Source organism: Erithacus rubecula (genome assembly GCF_903797595.1).
Source record: "Erithacus rubecula genome assembly, chromosome: 16".
In the NCBI taxonomy this organism is placed as follows: Eukaryota; Metazoa; Chordata; class Aves; order Passeriformes; family Muscicapidae; genus Erithacus; species Erithacus rubecula.
The window spans coordinates 15,916,436-15,930,758 of record NC_136668.1 but is presented as its reverse complement, the minus strand read 5'-3'; the positions used below and the strand labels follow the sequence as shown (position 1 = coordinate 15,930,758).

General features: G+C 53.0%; 2 protein-coding genes across 2 annotated transcripts in view; one reads left to right on the top strand and one right to left on the bottom strand.

Annotated features, from left to right (window-relative positions):
- Nucleotides 1–9,595, top strand: part of SH3PXD2B (SH3 and PX domains 2B) — a 56,855-nt gene extending 47,260 nt beyond the window's left edge. The window contains 5 exon segments of the mRNA XM_079319991.1: nucleotides 732–849; nucleotides 2,605–2,831; nucleotides 4,336–4,385; nucleotides 4,547–4,672; nucleotides 5,386–9,595. Coding sequence (XP_079176117.1) covers nucleotides 732–849; nucleotides 2,605–2,831; nucleotides 4,336–4,385; nucleotides 4,547–4,672; nucleotides 5,386–6,819 — 1,955 coding nt within the window. The 3' untranslated portion in view covers nucleotides 6,820–9,595.
- Nucleotides 9,596–10,500: 905 nt separating this feature from the next.
- The window catches only part of NEURL1B (neuralized E3 ubiquitin protein ligase 1B), a 33,541-nt gene continuing 29,718 nt past the window's right edge, over nucleotides 10,501–14,323 (bottom strand). The window contains exon 5 of the mRNA XM_079319997.1: nucleotides 10,501–13,805. Within this exon, the coding sequence (XP_079176123.1) occupies nucleotides 13,561–13,805 (245 nt within the window). The 3' untranslated portion in view covers nucleotides 10,501–13,560. The remainder of the gene's footprint in view (nucleotides 13,806–14,323) is intronic.

Sequence of the window (14,323 nt, the reverse complement as noted above, 5' to 3'; positions counted from 1 at the left end):
GATGTCCAGAGGGATTTTGGAGGCAGATTTTTCCCCAGATGCCTTCACCCTGTTGTGGCACTTGTGGGCAATTATTTCCCTGTGTTTCTTCCAGAGAGGAGGCTGAGGGAGAGGGGAGGATGGATGGACCTATTTGTCTGACATGTCTGCATGGCTTTTAGGATGGTTCCCCTTCCTCCTGAAGGGAAGAACATCCCCATCCCTGCTTGCCATCCCTTGCTGTGGTGGACAGGACACCAGGCTCTTCTCCAGGCTCCCCCCATGGCTCTGACCCATGTCCTGGGGGTTAAATGGTGAAGTTCCTGCAGCTCTGCTGCTCTGGAGCAGTTTGAGGGCACCTCTGTGTGCATGGGGCTGCTCCCTCATGCCTGTGGGATTTCTCTCCCCTTACAGAGGACAGTTCCTATTTTAAGACCCTAAGAATGAAATTTGAGCTGAAATGGATGCATGGAAGAGCTGCTGGGATGAGTTGTGAAAAGTCTTTAGTCCAAAGGGAGAGGAGAAACTGTTTTTGAGAACTTCTTGGGCCAGAGTAGCTCTCCAAAGTTTACATTTCCAAATTAATTTCACTGTCATTTCCCTTTGAATGGTCGTGTATCTCTGTGTGTTTGCACCTAAAATACCATTTGTGTAATTATCATTTGCATAAAGCACTTCACAGCCATGTTTTCAGCTGAGGCCAGGTTTCCATCAAGCAGCTCCTCCCTGAAACTGCTCTTTCTTTCCACCAGAGGAGAAGTACACAGTTATTTACCCCTACACTGCAAGGGACCAGGATGAAATGAACCTGGACAAAGGTGCTGTGGTGGTGGTGATCCAGAAGAACCTGGAGGGCTGGTGGAAAATCAGGTACTGGCCCAGGCACTGTGGGGTGTCCAGCCCCAAGGCAAGTCTGTGAGCTTGGGTAGCAGGAATTATTTCTCTCCATCCTCACAGATTTGATGTTCATACAGCTTTGGTTGAAAATCTTTGAGATGCCCTGATTCCCTGATTCCCTGTGCTGTGCCCTCCAGAGCCAAAGGCCATCCTGAGCTGAGGGTTGTTTTCTGCTGGAAGCTCTTCTTCTCCTTCTCTTCTCCTTCTCTTCTCCTTCTCTTCTCCTTCTCTTCTCCTTCTCTTCTCCTTCTCTTCTCCTTCTCTTCTCCTTCTCTTCTCCTTCTCTTCTCCTTCTCTTCTTCTCTTCTCCTTCTCTTCTCCTTCTCTTCTCCTTCTCTTCTCCTTCTCTTCTCCTTCTCTTCTCCTTCTCTTCTCCTTCTCTTCTCCTTCTCTTCTCCTTCTCTTCTCCTTCTCTTCTCCTTCTCTTCTCCTTCTCTTCTCCTTCTCTTCTCCTTCTCTTCTCCTTCTCTTCTCCTTCTCTTCTCCTTCTCTTCTCCTTCTCTTCTCCTTCTCTTCTCTCTTCTCCTCAGGCTGGGAGCACACACTGCAATTTTCTTAACCTTCCACTGAACCCGTGCTCCTGGCAGCAGCACAGCCCCACAAACACACCCAGGGATGTTTGAGGCACAGGAGAGCTGCCCCAGGAGCTCAGAAGGCAATTCCAGGCTCAGGGCTTGGTGCCATGAGTGAGGTGAATGCAGCCCAGCCAGCAGGGAGAGTCTCTGCCATGGCAGGGGCACTGTGGATGTGGTTTTTCAGTCAGGGCTGCTTTCTCTCCTGAACAGGTTTAGAGCAGGGAAGGGATCCAGGCTGCCAGCAGGGAGATGGTTTGTGCTCTCTCCAAAGACCAGGTACATCAATCCCAGCAGCAGCCCTCTGGTTTTTCCCTCTGCTTTCCCTGCCAGAGCTCTCCATTCCTGAGCTGGTGCCATTGCAGAGGTGCAAACTGGCACCCCCAGCCCCTGGCCCTGGCTGGGGCCAGCTTCTGTGGGACATTAATCACAAAGGAGCTCTCCTGGTGTCCTGGAGAGCCTGGCAAGCTCCTGTTGCCAGAGCTGGCAGTGCCTGCAGCCAAGGTGTGTGCTGAGCTCTGGGCTCACATCCCTGCCATGGCTCTGTGCTGACACTGCTGTCCTGTGGGAAATGGAAAAGATAGAAAACTCTCACAAAGCTGTGGGAAAGCAAACCTCAGAATGCAAGAAAGCAAGAATGCTGAAGACAAGAAGTAATAAGTCCGTGAGCTGTGCAGAGATAGGCCTTAGGAAAATGTTAAAACAGTAGAAATGAGTAATAATGTAGAAAAGTTTAATAATGACCCTTTATCCATTGTTTTTACATGCAAGCATGATCAGAGCAAGATGTACATGCAGCTTTAATAATTGGCTTAAGCAAATGCCTGTAAGCTTTTAACTGGCTTAGAAACCTTTTAAAAAATTTTATAACAAAGAGAATTTTGGCTGCTGTTGTCACAGTGAGGGCTTTCACCATCTCCTGAGTCACTCTGTAAAATGAGGCTGGTGACACTGATAGAATAAAAGTTCTGGGACTGCCAAACCTTCACCTCCATCCCATTATTGCTATGTATATAATGTATATATGATCACAATAACAGATCTAGATAATATAATAATAACAGATCCATATAATATCATGATAACAGATGTATACAATAGCATAATAACAGATGTATATAATAGCATAATAACAGATCCAACATTGCCCCCACAGGTACCAGGGCCAGGAGGGCTGGGCCCCTGCCTCCTACCTCAGGAAGGGCAATGGGGATGTGCTCCCACCAAAGCTGGGCTCAGGCTCCTCAGCTCACTCGAGTGCCCTGGAGCTGGATGGTGTCTCCAGGCAGCAGGTGGTGGCCAGCAGGGACAAGGACGGGCTGGGGGCCCAGAGGGACGGGAGGCTGGAGAGCAGAGCCCTGGCCAGCGCCGACAGCCGCCGCAGTAAGTGCTGGGCAGGGCTGGGGGCTGCAAAGAGACTCAGGTGGGCTGCAGATACAGCTTCAGGTGGGCTTCAAATACAGCTTCAGGTGGGCTGCAGATACAGCTTCAGGTGGGCTGCAGATACAGACTCAGGTGGGCTGCAAATACAGCTTCAGGTGGGCTGCAAATACAGACTCAGGTGGGCTGCAGATACAGCTTCAGGTGGGCTGCAAATACAGCTTCAGGTGGGCTGCAGATACAGCTTCAGGTGGGCTGCAGATACAGCTTCAGGTGGGCTGCAAATACAGACTCAGGTGGGCTTCAAAACAGGCTCAGGTGGGCTTCAAACACAGACTCAGGTGGGCTGCAAAGAGACTCAGGTGGGCTCCAGATACAGCTTCAGGTGGGCTTCAAATACAGCTTCAGGTGGGCTGCAGATACAGCTTCAGGTGGGCTTCAAAACAGGCTCAGGTGGGCTTCAAACACAGACTCAGGTGGGCTGCAAAGAGACTCAGGTGGGCTCCAGATACAGCTTCAGGTGGGCTGCAGATACAGGCTCAGGTGGGCTTCAAATACAGCTTCAGGTGGGCTGCAAATACAGGCTCAGGTGGGCTCCAGATACAGGCTCAGGTGGGCTGCAAATACAGACTCAGGTGGGCTTCAAATACAGCCTCAGGTGGGGACTAAACACAGCCTCAGGTGGGCTCCAGATACAGCTTCAGGTGGGCTCTAAACACAGCTTCAGGTGTGCTCCAGACACAGCCACAGGTCTGCTCCAAACACAGCTTCAGGTGGGCTCCAAACACAACCTTAGGTGGGCTCCAATATAGCTTCAAACTGACAGAGAGCAGGTTCAGATGGGATATTGGGAAGAAATTCTTCCCTATGAGGGTGCCCAGAGAAGCTGTGGCTGCCCCTGAATCCCTGGCAGTGCCCAAGGCCAGGTTGGACAGGGCTTGGAGCAACCTGGGACAGTGGAAGGTGGGTGAAATGGGATGGGCTTTGAGGTTCCTTCAATCCCAGGCAATTCCACGATTCTGGGATTCTGTGATCTTAACCCCTCTGCTGGCCAGGTCCTCTGGGTCAGTCCTGCAATGCAAAAGTAATTTAATGTGGTCAATTGAGCTGCATTTCCCAGGAGAACCTGAAAGCTGGAGCACCCTTGAGACCTGGGTGACCTCTGGCACTCAGGATTCTGAGCTGATGGGATGAGGATTCTGATGAGCTGGTGGGTTCTGGGCTGATGGGATCAGGATTCTGGGCTGATGGGATCAGGATTCTGATGAGCTGGTGGGTTCTGGGCTGATGGGATCAGGATTCTGGGCTGATGGGATCAGGATTCTGATGAGCTGGTGGGTTCTGGGCTGATGGGATCAGGATTCTGAGCTGATGGGTTCCTCCTTCAGGTTCCTTTCCCCTGGGACAGGTTTAGTCCTTGCCTTTCTGTTTTGTCTCTCACTTGTCTTTCATGAACATGTGCTCAAAAGCCAGAAACTCAACAGCATCTGGAATTCTTCCTCCACAGAGTCTCCAAAGATGAGGCAGAGGCCACCTCCTCGCCGAGACCTCACCATAGTAAGTGCCAGCTGCTGTGGGAGGGCAGCAGGGGCAGGGGGGAGGGAGGGGAGCAGTGCAGGGAGCTCTGGTCACTGCTTGGGATCTTGTCCCTGTGCCTGGATGTGGTGTCACACCTGCTGGACAAACACACTGATGGGTTTTCTGTTTTCCTGCCACAGCCTCGTGGTTTGAACCTGCCTAAGCCTCCTGTCCCCCCTCAAGTGGAAGAGGAATATTACACCATTGCTGACTTCCAGACCACCATCCCTGATGGCATCAGCTTCCAGGCTGGAATGAAAGTAGAGGTGAGGCTCTCACCTTCCCTTCACACACCTTCACTTCAGGGCAGTGCTCCCACTGCCTGGGACCTGTTCCAGACCAGGAGATCTGCTCTGGGTGCAAACCAGGCATGGTTTTGTCTCTGTGAACATTCCAGACCCTGAGAGTGGGATAAAAACCTGTAGGAGCCCCAGACTTTGGCCCCACACCATTCTTGGTGGCCCCCAGGTGTGAGTGCTCTGTTGGAGCAAATGGAAAACAAACCCACACCACAAATGGGGTTAGGGATGGGAGCTTTTCCTCTTAGGCCAGGTGTAAAGTTAAAAGCCCTTCCAAAATTCCTGGCACACCCTCTTTGCTGGCAGAACCTCTCCTGCAGATGGGATTTTGCTTTCTGTGTGTGTGGATGTGATTTCTGCCTCTCTAGGAGGATTTTTCCTCCAGGGCTGCCCCACTGAGCCTGTCCCCTGCTGCTGGAGCTTGGGAGGTTGGGCAGTGTGGGATCACCAGGGATGCTGCTGTTCCCTGCTCCAACAGTGCCACGCTGTGGCCACCTCCAGCAGCCAGCACCCTGCTCCAGGAGGGACAGGGACAGCTCAGCAGCTTTTCCTTCCCTGGCAGCCAGGACAGGTGTCCCTCCCCTTGGGAAGCCACTGCTGGGGTTCCATGGCTTTTGGTGTGTCACCCTTGCCATCGTTGGAGTGCAGAGCAGCTGAGCTCTCCTTTCCTCCCCTGGCAGGTGATTGAGAAGAACCTGAGTGGCTGGTGGTACATCCAGATCGAGGAGAAGGAAGGCTGGGCCCCTGCCACCTTCATTGACAAGTACAAGAAAACCAGCAACGCCTCCAGGCCCAATTTCCTGGCGCCCCTGGGCGCCGAGATGGCGCAGCTGCGGCTGGGGGACCCCGAGGGCAGCCAGGAGGGGACAGGGCCCTGCAGACCCCTGCCAGAGGCTCCTGCCAATGGCACAGACTGTGCTGGCAGGTGGGGCAAGGACTGGAAGGGCAAGGAGGCTGCTGACAGCGGGGACCTGTCCTTCGCCGGGGGCTACGAGGAGATCCCCGAGCGCGACACGGAGGAGAAGCCCAGCCTTCCCCCCAGGAAGGAGTCCATCATTAAATCAGAAGGAGAGCTGCTGGAGAGGCAGAGAGCTCCCCCCAAGCCCCCAGGCGTGATTTTGCCCATGATCCCACCCAAGCAGTCGGCAGCCCCCAAGGACAGCAGGAGGCCGGAGCTCAAAGCGGAGAAGGGCAAACTCTTCCAGCTGAAAAACGAGATGGGGCTGGAATGTGGCCACAAGGTGTCGGCCAAGGAGGTGAAGAAGCCAAACCTCCGGCCCATTGTCAAGCCAGCCAAGCCCAAAGCTGAGCCTGTGGAGGACAAAGCTGAGCCCATCACCCAGAACTTGTTCTTGAAGTCGAGGCCTCAGATCAGGCCTAAACCCGCCGCCTCCCCCCGGCCGGAGCCGCCCCCGGGCGATGACAAGCTGGACATTTGCAGCCTGAGGAGCAAGCTGAGACCTGCCAAGGGCCCAGAGAAGCCCTTGGAGCAGGAGTGCCCTGCAGAGAGCTCCTTTGGCAGCGCCACGCTCTCCCCGGAGCCCTGCGCCAGGTTTCCGGCCATGGAGGGCAAAGCCCTGCCCAGGCTGGACAGTGCCCCCAAAGAGGCTCTGCCCAAATCCCCCTTGGGGCCAGCGAGCCCCCCCTGTGCCAGGGACCCCCCCCTGCAGCGCCCTGTGGTGCCACCTCGCAGGCCACCCCCTCCCAAAAAGCTGGGGGCTGCTGCCTCTGTCCCCCCTGAGCCCCGAGCCCCCCTTGACCCCCGAGCCCCCACAGTGCCAGGCAGGCCCATGCTGGTCCCTCCCAAAGCCAAACCCTTCCTCTCTGCCTCCCTGCAAGACGAAGCCAAAGCCAGGAGCAGCATGAACCCAAAGGTCATCTCCAAACCCCTGGAGAGACCCTCAGCCATCTCCAGCCAGGACATCTCCAGGGAAGCTCTCTACGTGGCAGTGGCGGATTTTGAAGGTGATGAGGAGACCAACAGCTTCAGAGAAGGGACTTTGTTTGAAGTTCGTGAGAAGAACAGCAGTGGCTGGTGGTTCTGCAAGGTGCTGGCTGGGGGGGCGTGCTGGGAGGGCTGGATCCCTTCCAACTACCTGAGGAAAAAGCCCTAGCTGCTCCCCAGCCTGCACAGCTGGAGGCTCCCTGGTCTCCCACCTCAGTATTTAATGAGCAGATTAATTTATAGCTTTCTGGAAGGCTGGCTTTAAAAGAAGAGGTAATAATTGAGATGCCATGCCTCAGCTGGAGGAAGCAGCTCAGCCTCCCCTCCCCACCCCTGTGCCCCCACCCATCCTCCTCCTCACATCCCCTGAAGGACTTGTGCTTCTCTGTCTTTGGGACCTCCAGGGACATTTTGCCACCTCTGTGGTGAATTGGAGAGAAATCCAGCAGCAAGCAGGTGGAGTGGTACCAGTGAAGGAAATCACAGAAGGATTTGCCTTTCCCTGAAGCTCAGGGCAGAGTTGCTTAGTCCAGGGGTGTAGCAGAGCCACAGGGAATGTGGTAAAAAGGAGGAGTGATTGCTGAGAACAGCTTCCTGCAGCTCTGTTTTTGGTTAAGGGCTGTGCCTGCACAGGGATCATCCCTTAGTCCTTCCCTGCTCTACGATGACAAGTGTTAACTTCAACATCCTCCTGGTGGAAAAAAAATTAGGGGAAAATCCACCCTCATTCAGCAGCTCCTGCCTGTGCTGGTCCAGGACAGCTCTCAGCTTCCCCCTGCAGTACTGCAACCAAACATCAGAGGGGTTCTGCTGGAGCTGAGGAATTCTATGCAAGGCACAGAGGGACCAGAAGGACCCCAAAACCCCTGGAAAAGGGATGCTTTGCCCTCCTCCCCACACAGACTGCCCTCCTGTTGGGCTGGGAGGGGATCACCCTCCCCAGGGCCCAGGAGCTGGGTCCTTCCCTCGGTGCTGATCTTACCAAGTGCAATCCAGAATGGGGGAGTTCAGCTCCTCGTCACCACCAGTTCTGAGCTGTGTCTGGTGCTCAGGGCTGCCTGCTGTCTTTGTCACCCCACCTGCCTGTCCTTGCAGTCCCCCCTGGGGGCCAGGCTGGTTTGGAGGGGCTTCTGGGCAAGCAGAGTCTGGGTTTTTTTCCATGCTGACATTCCTGCCTTGCCCTCAGTGCTGCTTATCCCAGCAGGAGGATGAGCTGTTGTTCCCCAGTGCTGCTTTCTTCCTTTCTGTCCTTGGCTATTTGCAGCTTCAGGGCCACGTTTCTCTCCAGAAGAGCTTTAAACCTGGATGTCTGTGGGTTTCACAGAATTCTTTGTGCTGGAAGGGAACTCTGGAGATCATCCAGTCCAGCCTCCATGCCAAGGCAGGGTCAGGTTTGGTGTTGACCAAGCCCTGTTGCCCTTTCTGGTCTAATTACAAATGTGAGCAATGCAGCCACATTGTTTTGCTGCTGAAAATAATGACAGTTTTCCCTCTCATTTGAGGCTGGCTGAATTGAAGGAGTGTTCTCCACTCCCCCAGATGCTCACTTCCTTCTCTCCCATATTTTCCACCCTGGGAATGTGGAAATCTGCTCTCAGAAGCAAACTGTTCTGCCTCTGGCCAGAATCATTCTGGGGCAGTTTGATCTGACAAAAAAACCCTGACCATCCTCATATCCAGAAGCCTCAAAATTCATTTTTAGCCATGGGAATTCAGGCACCCTGGTGTGTGGCTGATTCCTCTCCTCCCACCTGTGTTTTCTCTGGTGGCACATCAGCCCCTGATGAGGCTGACTCACCTGAGCTGGCAAAAAGCACCCAATTTGCAACCCAGTGCAATACCAGAGCTCCTTGCTGGCACAAGGGAGGTGTTGATGTGCTCCCAGAGAGCTGCAGGGTGGGTTAAGGCAGCTCCAATCAATCCCTCCTGCTTTGGGGAGGATGGGGACAGGGTGAGTGAAGCCAGAGCTGCTCCCCAGGTGTGTGGGAAGGGGCTGGGGCTGGATCCCTGCTCTGGACACAGGGCTGTGTGTCCTTGCTGTGCTTTGCTGATGTCCTTTTCATCTCAGCTGTGTCTCAGAGCCCTCTGTGCCCTGCTCTTTGTGTGGCCTCTCAACGAGGGCTGCTCCCTCTCCCCTCCCAGCCTGAGCCTTGGAACTGGTGGTGCTCCATTTTCCTGACACAAGTACTGTATTTCTGTATTTGACAGGATCACTCCCTTCTTCCCAAAGAGCTTCCAAGAGGGAGTTTCCTGCTGGGATCACCCTCAGGAGGTGCCCACACCTCAGCCTTACCCTTTCTCCTGTTTGCCAAGGGGCCTTGGGTGGCCAAACTCCCGTGGGGACAATGCCAGGAGCCCCTGGGCTGGCAGGGCTTTGTCCCCATCTGGTTTGTGCCCCAAGCCAGGCTGCCTCTCTTCCCTGCACCTCCCTGCTACCTCCTGAGGAGGAGGAGGGTGGCCAAAAACACCCCAAATTCGGGGGTAGCCCCCCAGCAGCCACAGCCCAGCCTCCCAGAGCAGCCCTGAGGCTGTGGCAAGGGGGGCACTGCTGTGGCTTGGGGCCCAGGATTTGGGGACAGGCAGGGCTGGGCACATCCTGGGTGGGCATCAGCTCCTGCCAGGCTCCCAAAGCCCATCTCTTTGTCCACGTGTGTGTGTATTATGGAATATAAATGTATAAATCTCCATTACTAGGGGTGGGTGGGGGGAGCAAAGGTAGATGTAGCTGTGTCCATGCCCTGTCTATACCCTCACCTTTAAGGGATGGAATTTTTTATTATTATTATTATTATTATTTGCTGGGGTTTGGGATTGTGTTTTTATTTTTTTTTCCTCTTTTGTTTTCTTTTTTTTTTTTTTTTTTGAAATAAAAAGAAACTGCTTGACTGGTTTCAAGCACCCTGGTGAACCTGTGTGTATGGCTGGTGAAATTTTGGGGTGTCCAGGGCTGGTTTGGGGTCTGTCTGTCCATCCATCCTGGCAGGGAGGCTCATGGGGATTCTGGCAGCTCCCTGTGTCCTCCTTGGTGCCCAAACTTTATATCCCAATAAATGAGGCAGTGGAGTGTGGAAGTTTAAACCAGCAGAGTTTGGTGATTTTGGGGGAAGAGAGGGAGGAGGCATTGCCAGTCCTGAGGGGCTTTGGGGGTTCTGGGTGGACAGGGATCAGCTTGGGGATGAAGTGAGGCAGCAAATTGTCCAAAAAGGCATTTTGGCAGAAATTATCAGGCTCCTTCAGCATCCAGGGTGAGTGAGGGGTTTGTGTGAACACCCAGCTCTGGCAGGGCAGAATTGTGAATTAATTTTTCCACTCTACATGAAGGAAAAAGGAAAAGGGGAAAAGGAAGGAAGAAAGTTAAAAGGGATGGGGAAAAGGAAAAAGGAAAAGGGGAAGAAAACAGGAAAAGGAAAAAAGAGAAAAGGAAAAAAAAAATTAAAAATAAATTGAGAATGAAGATCTGCCTTCCTGCTGTGTCTGCATCACCCAGCAGGGCACAGGAGGGGGCCAGGCTGGAGCTGCCTTGCCTGAGATTGGATAAGAAATTTGGGGCTCTTTGTGAGGGTCACCAAACCCTTTCACCTCTGTAGCCCTGAAATCCACCCTTGTTCCCCAAATTTCCAGGGATTTGCAGGGCTAAATGAGCCAGCAAAGCCTCCCAGCCATGGAAGGAGAGAGCAACCACTGGGCAGTGACTTCCAGGAGCAAAGCAAAGCTCAGCAAAGGTTTGTAAAGTGTCTTTTTTATTATTATTATTATTTTATTTTGCCCCTCTGGATCAATCTCACCTCACTTTGCAAATCAAAGCTGTTCCCCTCTCACAGCTCAGACTCTTTGAAACACTCCAGAGCACTCTGTACAAGCCAAAGGTTTATTTGTTTCATAAACAAGTCAAATTATATTCATGGAAAACAGGTAAATGGACCAAAGGAAAACACACAGCACTGAACACTACAGAGCACTGACATGTAGAGTGCAGCTCCCTCCCTCGTGCGATGCCCTCCCTCCCCAGGCCCCCCAAAATTTTCCTTGAAAAGCCTAATACAGAGGTCCAAAATCTGCTTCAGCTTCAACAAGATAATACAGGTCACAGGATTGAGTCATAAAGGGAATGGCAAGAGAGGGACTGCCTGGGAAAGGGGGAGAGGGAAAAGAGTTCCCCCCACCCACACCCATCTCTTTCTTCCTTTTTTCTCTTAAATTTTCAAACAAAGGTTAAAGAGGAGAGGAGGGGAAAGTCCATGGAAATATTTTTCACTCACACACATATATATATATATATATATGTGTGTCTATATATATATATATATATATATATATAAAGCAGGATTCTCAGTGAACACAAAATTCTATAAAACTACCATTGATCTGTGTTGGTTTTCTTCCCCCCCCCACCAATATTTTTTTTTTCTTTTTAAAAGTTGCTTTAAAAAGGATAAAAAGTGCACAGACACCCTTATAAGGCACAAACAGATCTTCTGTACAAATCATAGATCATTGGACTGTTTAAAAAAAATAGCAATACGAATAATAACAATGAAATCTGTAAGAGGCTACCTTTTCCTGGAAATATATTTTTTTAATTTTTTTTTTTTTTTTTGAGGCCTATTTTGGAAAATTGCTGTTGCTCTTGGATAGGCAGGGCCACAAGTCCACTGCTGTCCCATCCCACTCATTTCCTTTGCTGGCCTCACTGGGTGCTGCCCCTTCTTGCAAACTGGTTTTGGCTGCTACAGCAAAAATTCAGCCTCTTCAATGTGTCCTGAACAGCTCCTGGGGTGGATTTGGTGTTTCTCCTTGCTGGCTTAAAAATACAAAACAGAGCTACACCAAAAAAAAACCCCAAAAAAAAAACCCACCCAGGTTTCACCCACCCTGCTGATGGAGGCAAAGGGCATCTGTCAAATTCCAGGCTGGGAATTCCAACAGTTTTCCTTGAATTCCTCCCTGTGGAAAGGCTTGCCAGGGCTGGCAGTGGTGCTGACACACCCCTGGCACCCTTGGTGCTGTGCCCAGTGCCCACAGCTGGAGCTGGATGTGCCCCATGGGCAATGCAGAGCCTGGGGTGGGGAGGGGGGAGGCAGCAGAAAAGCTCCAGGTGCAGGGAATGTGCCCTGGCTCCTCCTTTGGGGAAAGGTGGCAGGGAAAGGTGCAGTGGCTCTGCTGAGGGTGGTGGCATCAGCCAGTGGTACCAAAAAGGGCTCTGGCTCCACAGCAGCCTCTCATTGATGCACTCAGTGAAAATGTTCATCAGCTCTCCAAGGGAAACACAGAAGGTTTCTGGGTGTGAGCACAGCCTGCTGTGGGAGGAGGGTGAGCTGCTCCCTGGCTGTGCCCTCCCCAGTGGCACAGGGCTGTCCCCAAACCACCTGGGCAGCAGCACAGCCTTGGAGGAGAGAGGGAACAGCCAGACATCCCTGGGCTCCCTCTGTGCCCACAGCCCTGAAATGTACAGGAGTTATTATTCCATTTTTTCCCTTTTTCCAGACTCCAATGTGGTAATTGGTAATTTTTCTTTCTGAAAAGCTGTTCTCACACACTTGGTGGCACATGGTCACCAAGCTGCAGTGACAGCTCCTCTCATCCTCCCATTTCCATCTATTTTTTGCCCTCTTTATGAGCCTGGAGCAGCTGGAAATTGGTCAGGCTCGGGCTGAGGGACAGGACAGGGGCTGTGTAATGGGCAGAGGACGGAGTCTGGAGAGCAGCAGGGAGGAGGATGCTGAGCTCCTCACACCAGCTGCACAATCAGGTGCTGCCTGTAGCTGGCATTACACCTCAAACCCATTTACCTTTTAATTCAGCCTCAGAGCCTTTTTCTTTCCCCCTAAGTAAAGCCAAGTGAGAGAGTCCCTGTTTTTCTCAACAAGGTCTTATCTACAGCTGAGACCCAGCGTGCTGGGAAACCTGCAAAGGCTGGAGAAAGAACAGGTGAAATCAGCACATCCAGTCCCCAGAAATAAAGGTGAGCCTGATGGAACTGGGTCAGAAATGAATTTCTCACCAGAGCCTCCAAAAAACCCCCGTGGTGGGGCAGGAGGAAGGCTGAGCCCTGCCATGGAAGCGGCTGCAGGGACGATCTGGCACAGGTGACAGTCAGGATGAGGTGACACAGCTGTGCCACCTGCCAGGAGGGCAGAGCAAAGAGCAGGGGCTGTGCCTGGAGGTGACAAACCCCATCACCAAGGCAGGATTGCAGTGCCCTGCCAAACAGCCCCGTGCTGCACAGGCTGCAGGTTATGGCTTCAGAAGGCAGCAGGGCAGTGCCTGAGCTGCCCCTACAGCTCCAGCCCTGCAGGGGCTGCCTGGGCTCCTCACTGCTACCCCAGGGCAGCCCCATGGCTCTCAGCCTCCATGGGCAGGAGTCCCTGTGCTGCCACAGAAAGAAAAATCTGCTTTATCTAACCCAGAGCAGCTCCTCCATGTCCCCATGAGCCTGTCCATGAGGACAGAACCCCAATAAGTGACAACCTGGCAGTGCCACTATTTGGCCTGAGCTAGTTCTCCTTACATGACATTTCCAGATCACTTCTGTCCACTCTGAACTCTCCTGCTGGGCCTCATCCCAGTTTTGCTCCACCACAGCACAATCCCCTGGCAGCAGCAGCCCAGAGCTGTCGGGTTTTAGGGTGGGCAACCTCCCCACGCCGAGCCGAGCCTCCCCCACTGCGGGAGGAGGGAAAAAAGGAGCTTCAGCACGGGGAAATTTCTCACTTGCAGCTGGCTCAGCTCCTGGCTCAGCCTGACCAGCACAATCCTCAGCTTTGCTCCCTGAATTGTGCCCTACCAGTCAAATAAGGAAACACAGATAACGAGCCACTTGATAACGACTGACCAGCACGATAACCCATAAGCAGGGACGGAAAGGCGAGCGTTGCGAGCGGCGATCCCCCTCCCCGCGCCCCCACGGCCCCTAGGGCCGGTAGATTTTAATCACATCCTTGATGACCCTTCTGCAGATGGGGCAGCAGGCATTGAGCTGCTTCTTCAGCTTAAGACCACAGGTGTTGCAGAGGCACATGTGTCCGCAGGTGTAGATGACCGTGTCCACCTCGCTGTCGAAGCACACGGTGCACTCCCCGTTCTTGCTGCTCGACGGCTCCGGGGGGGAGAAGACGGGAGAGATGGGGGGGCTCAGAGGGGAGCTGGGGGCAGTCACTGCAAAAGAGGGAGGTTGTTTAGTCACAGGGGATGGGGCAAACGCCTGGTTCTTTGGCTGAATGAATCCCAGTTTGTTCCAGCCTGCAGCAGAGCTTGTAATCCCTTTTCTACACATGGGGTAGGCGCCACATCCACACGTTTTTTGAATGTTTGTAAGGATGGTGATTCCACCACTTCCCTGGAAGGCTTGTTTAGTACCTGATCACCCTTTTCATAAAGAGATTATTCCTTATATTCAAATTAAACTACTCCTGGTGTAACTAGATGCTGCTTCCTCCTATCCTGTCCCTGTTCCATGGAGAACAGCCCAACCCCCCTGGCTGTCCCCTCTTGTCAGGGAGTTGTGCAGAGCCAGAAATTCCCCCTGAGCCTCCTTTTCTCCAGGCTGAGCCCCTTTCCCAGCTCCCTCAGCCCCTCCTGGTGCTCCAAACCCTTCCCTGGACACACTCCATCCCCTCGACATCTTTCATGTCACAAACTGGACACAAGCTTTGAGGTGCAGCCTCAGCAGTGCC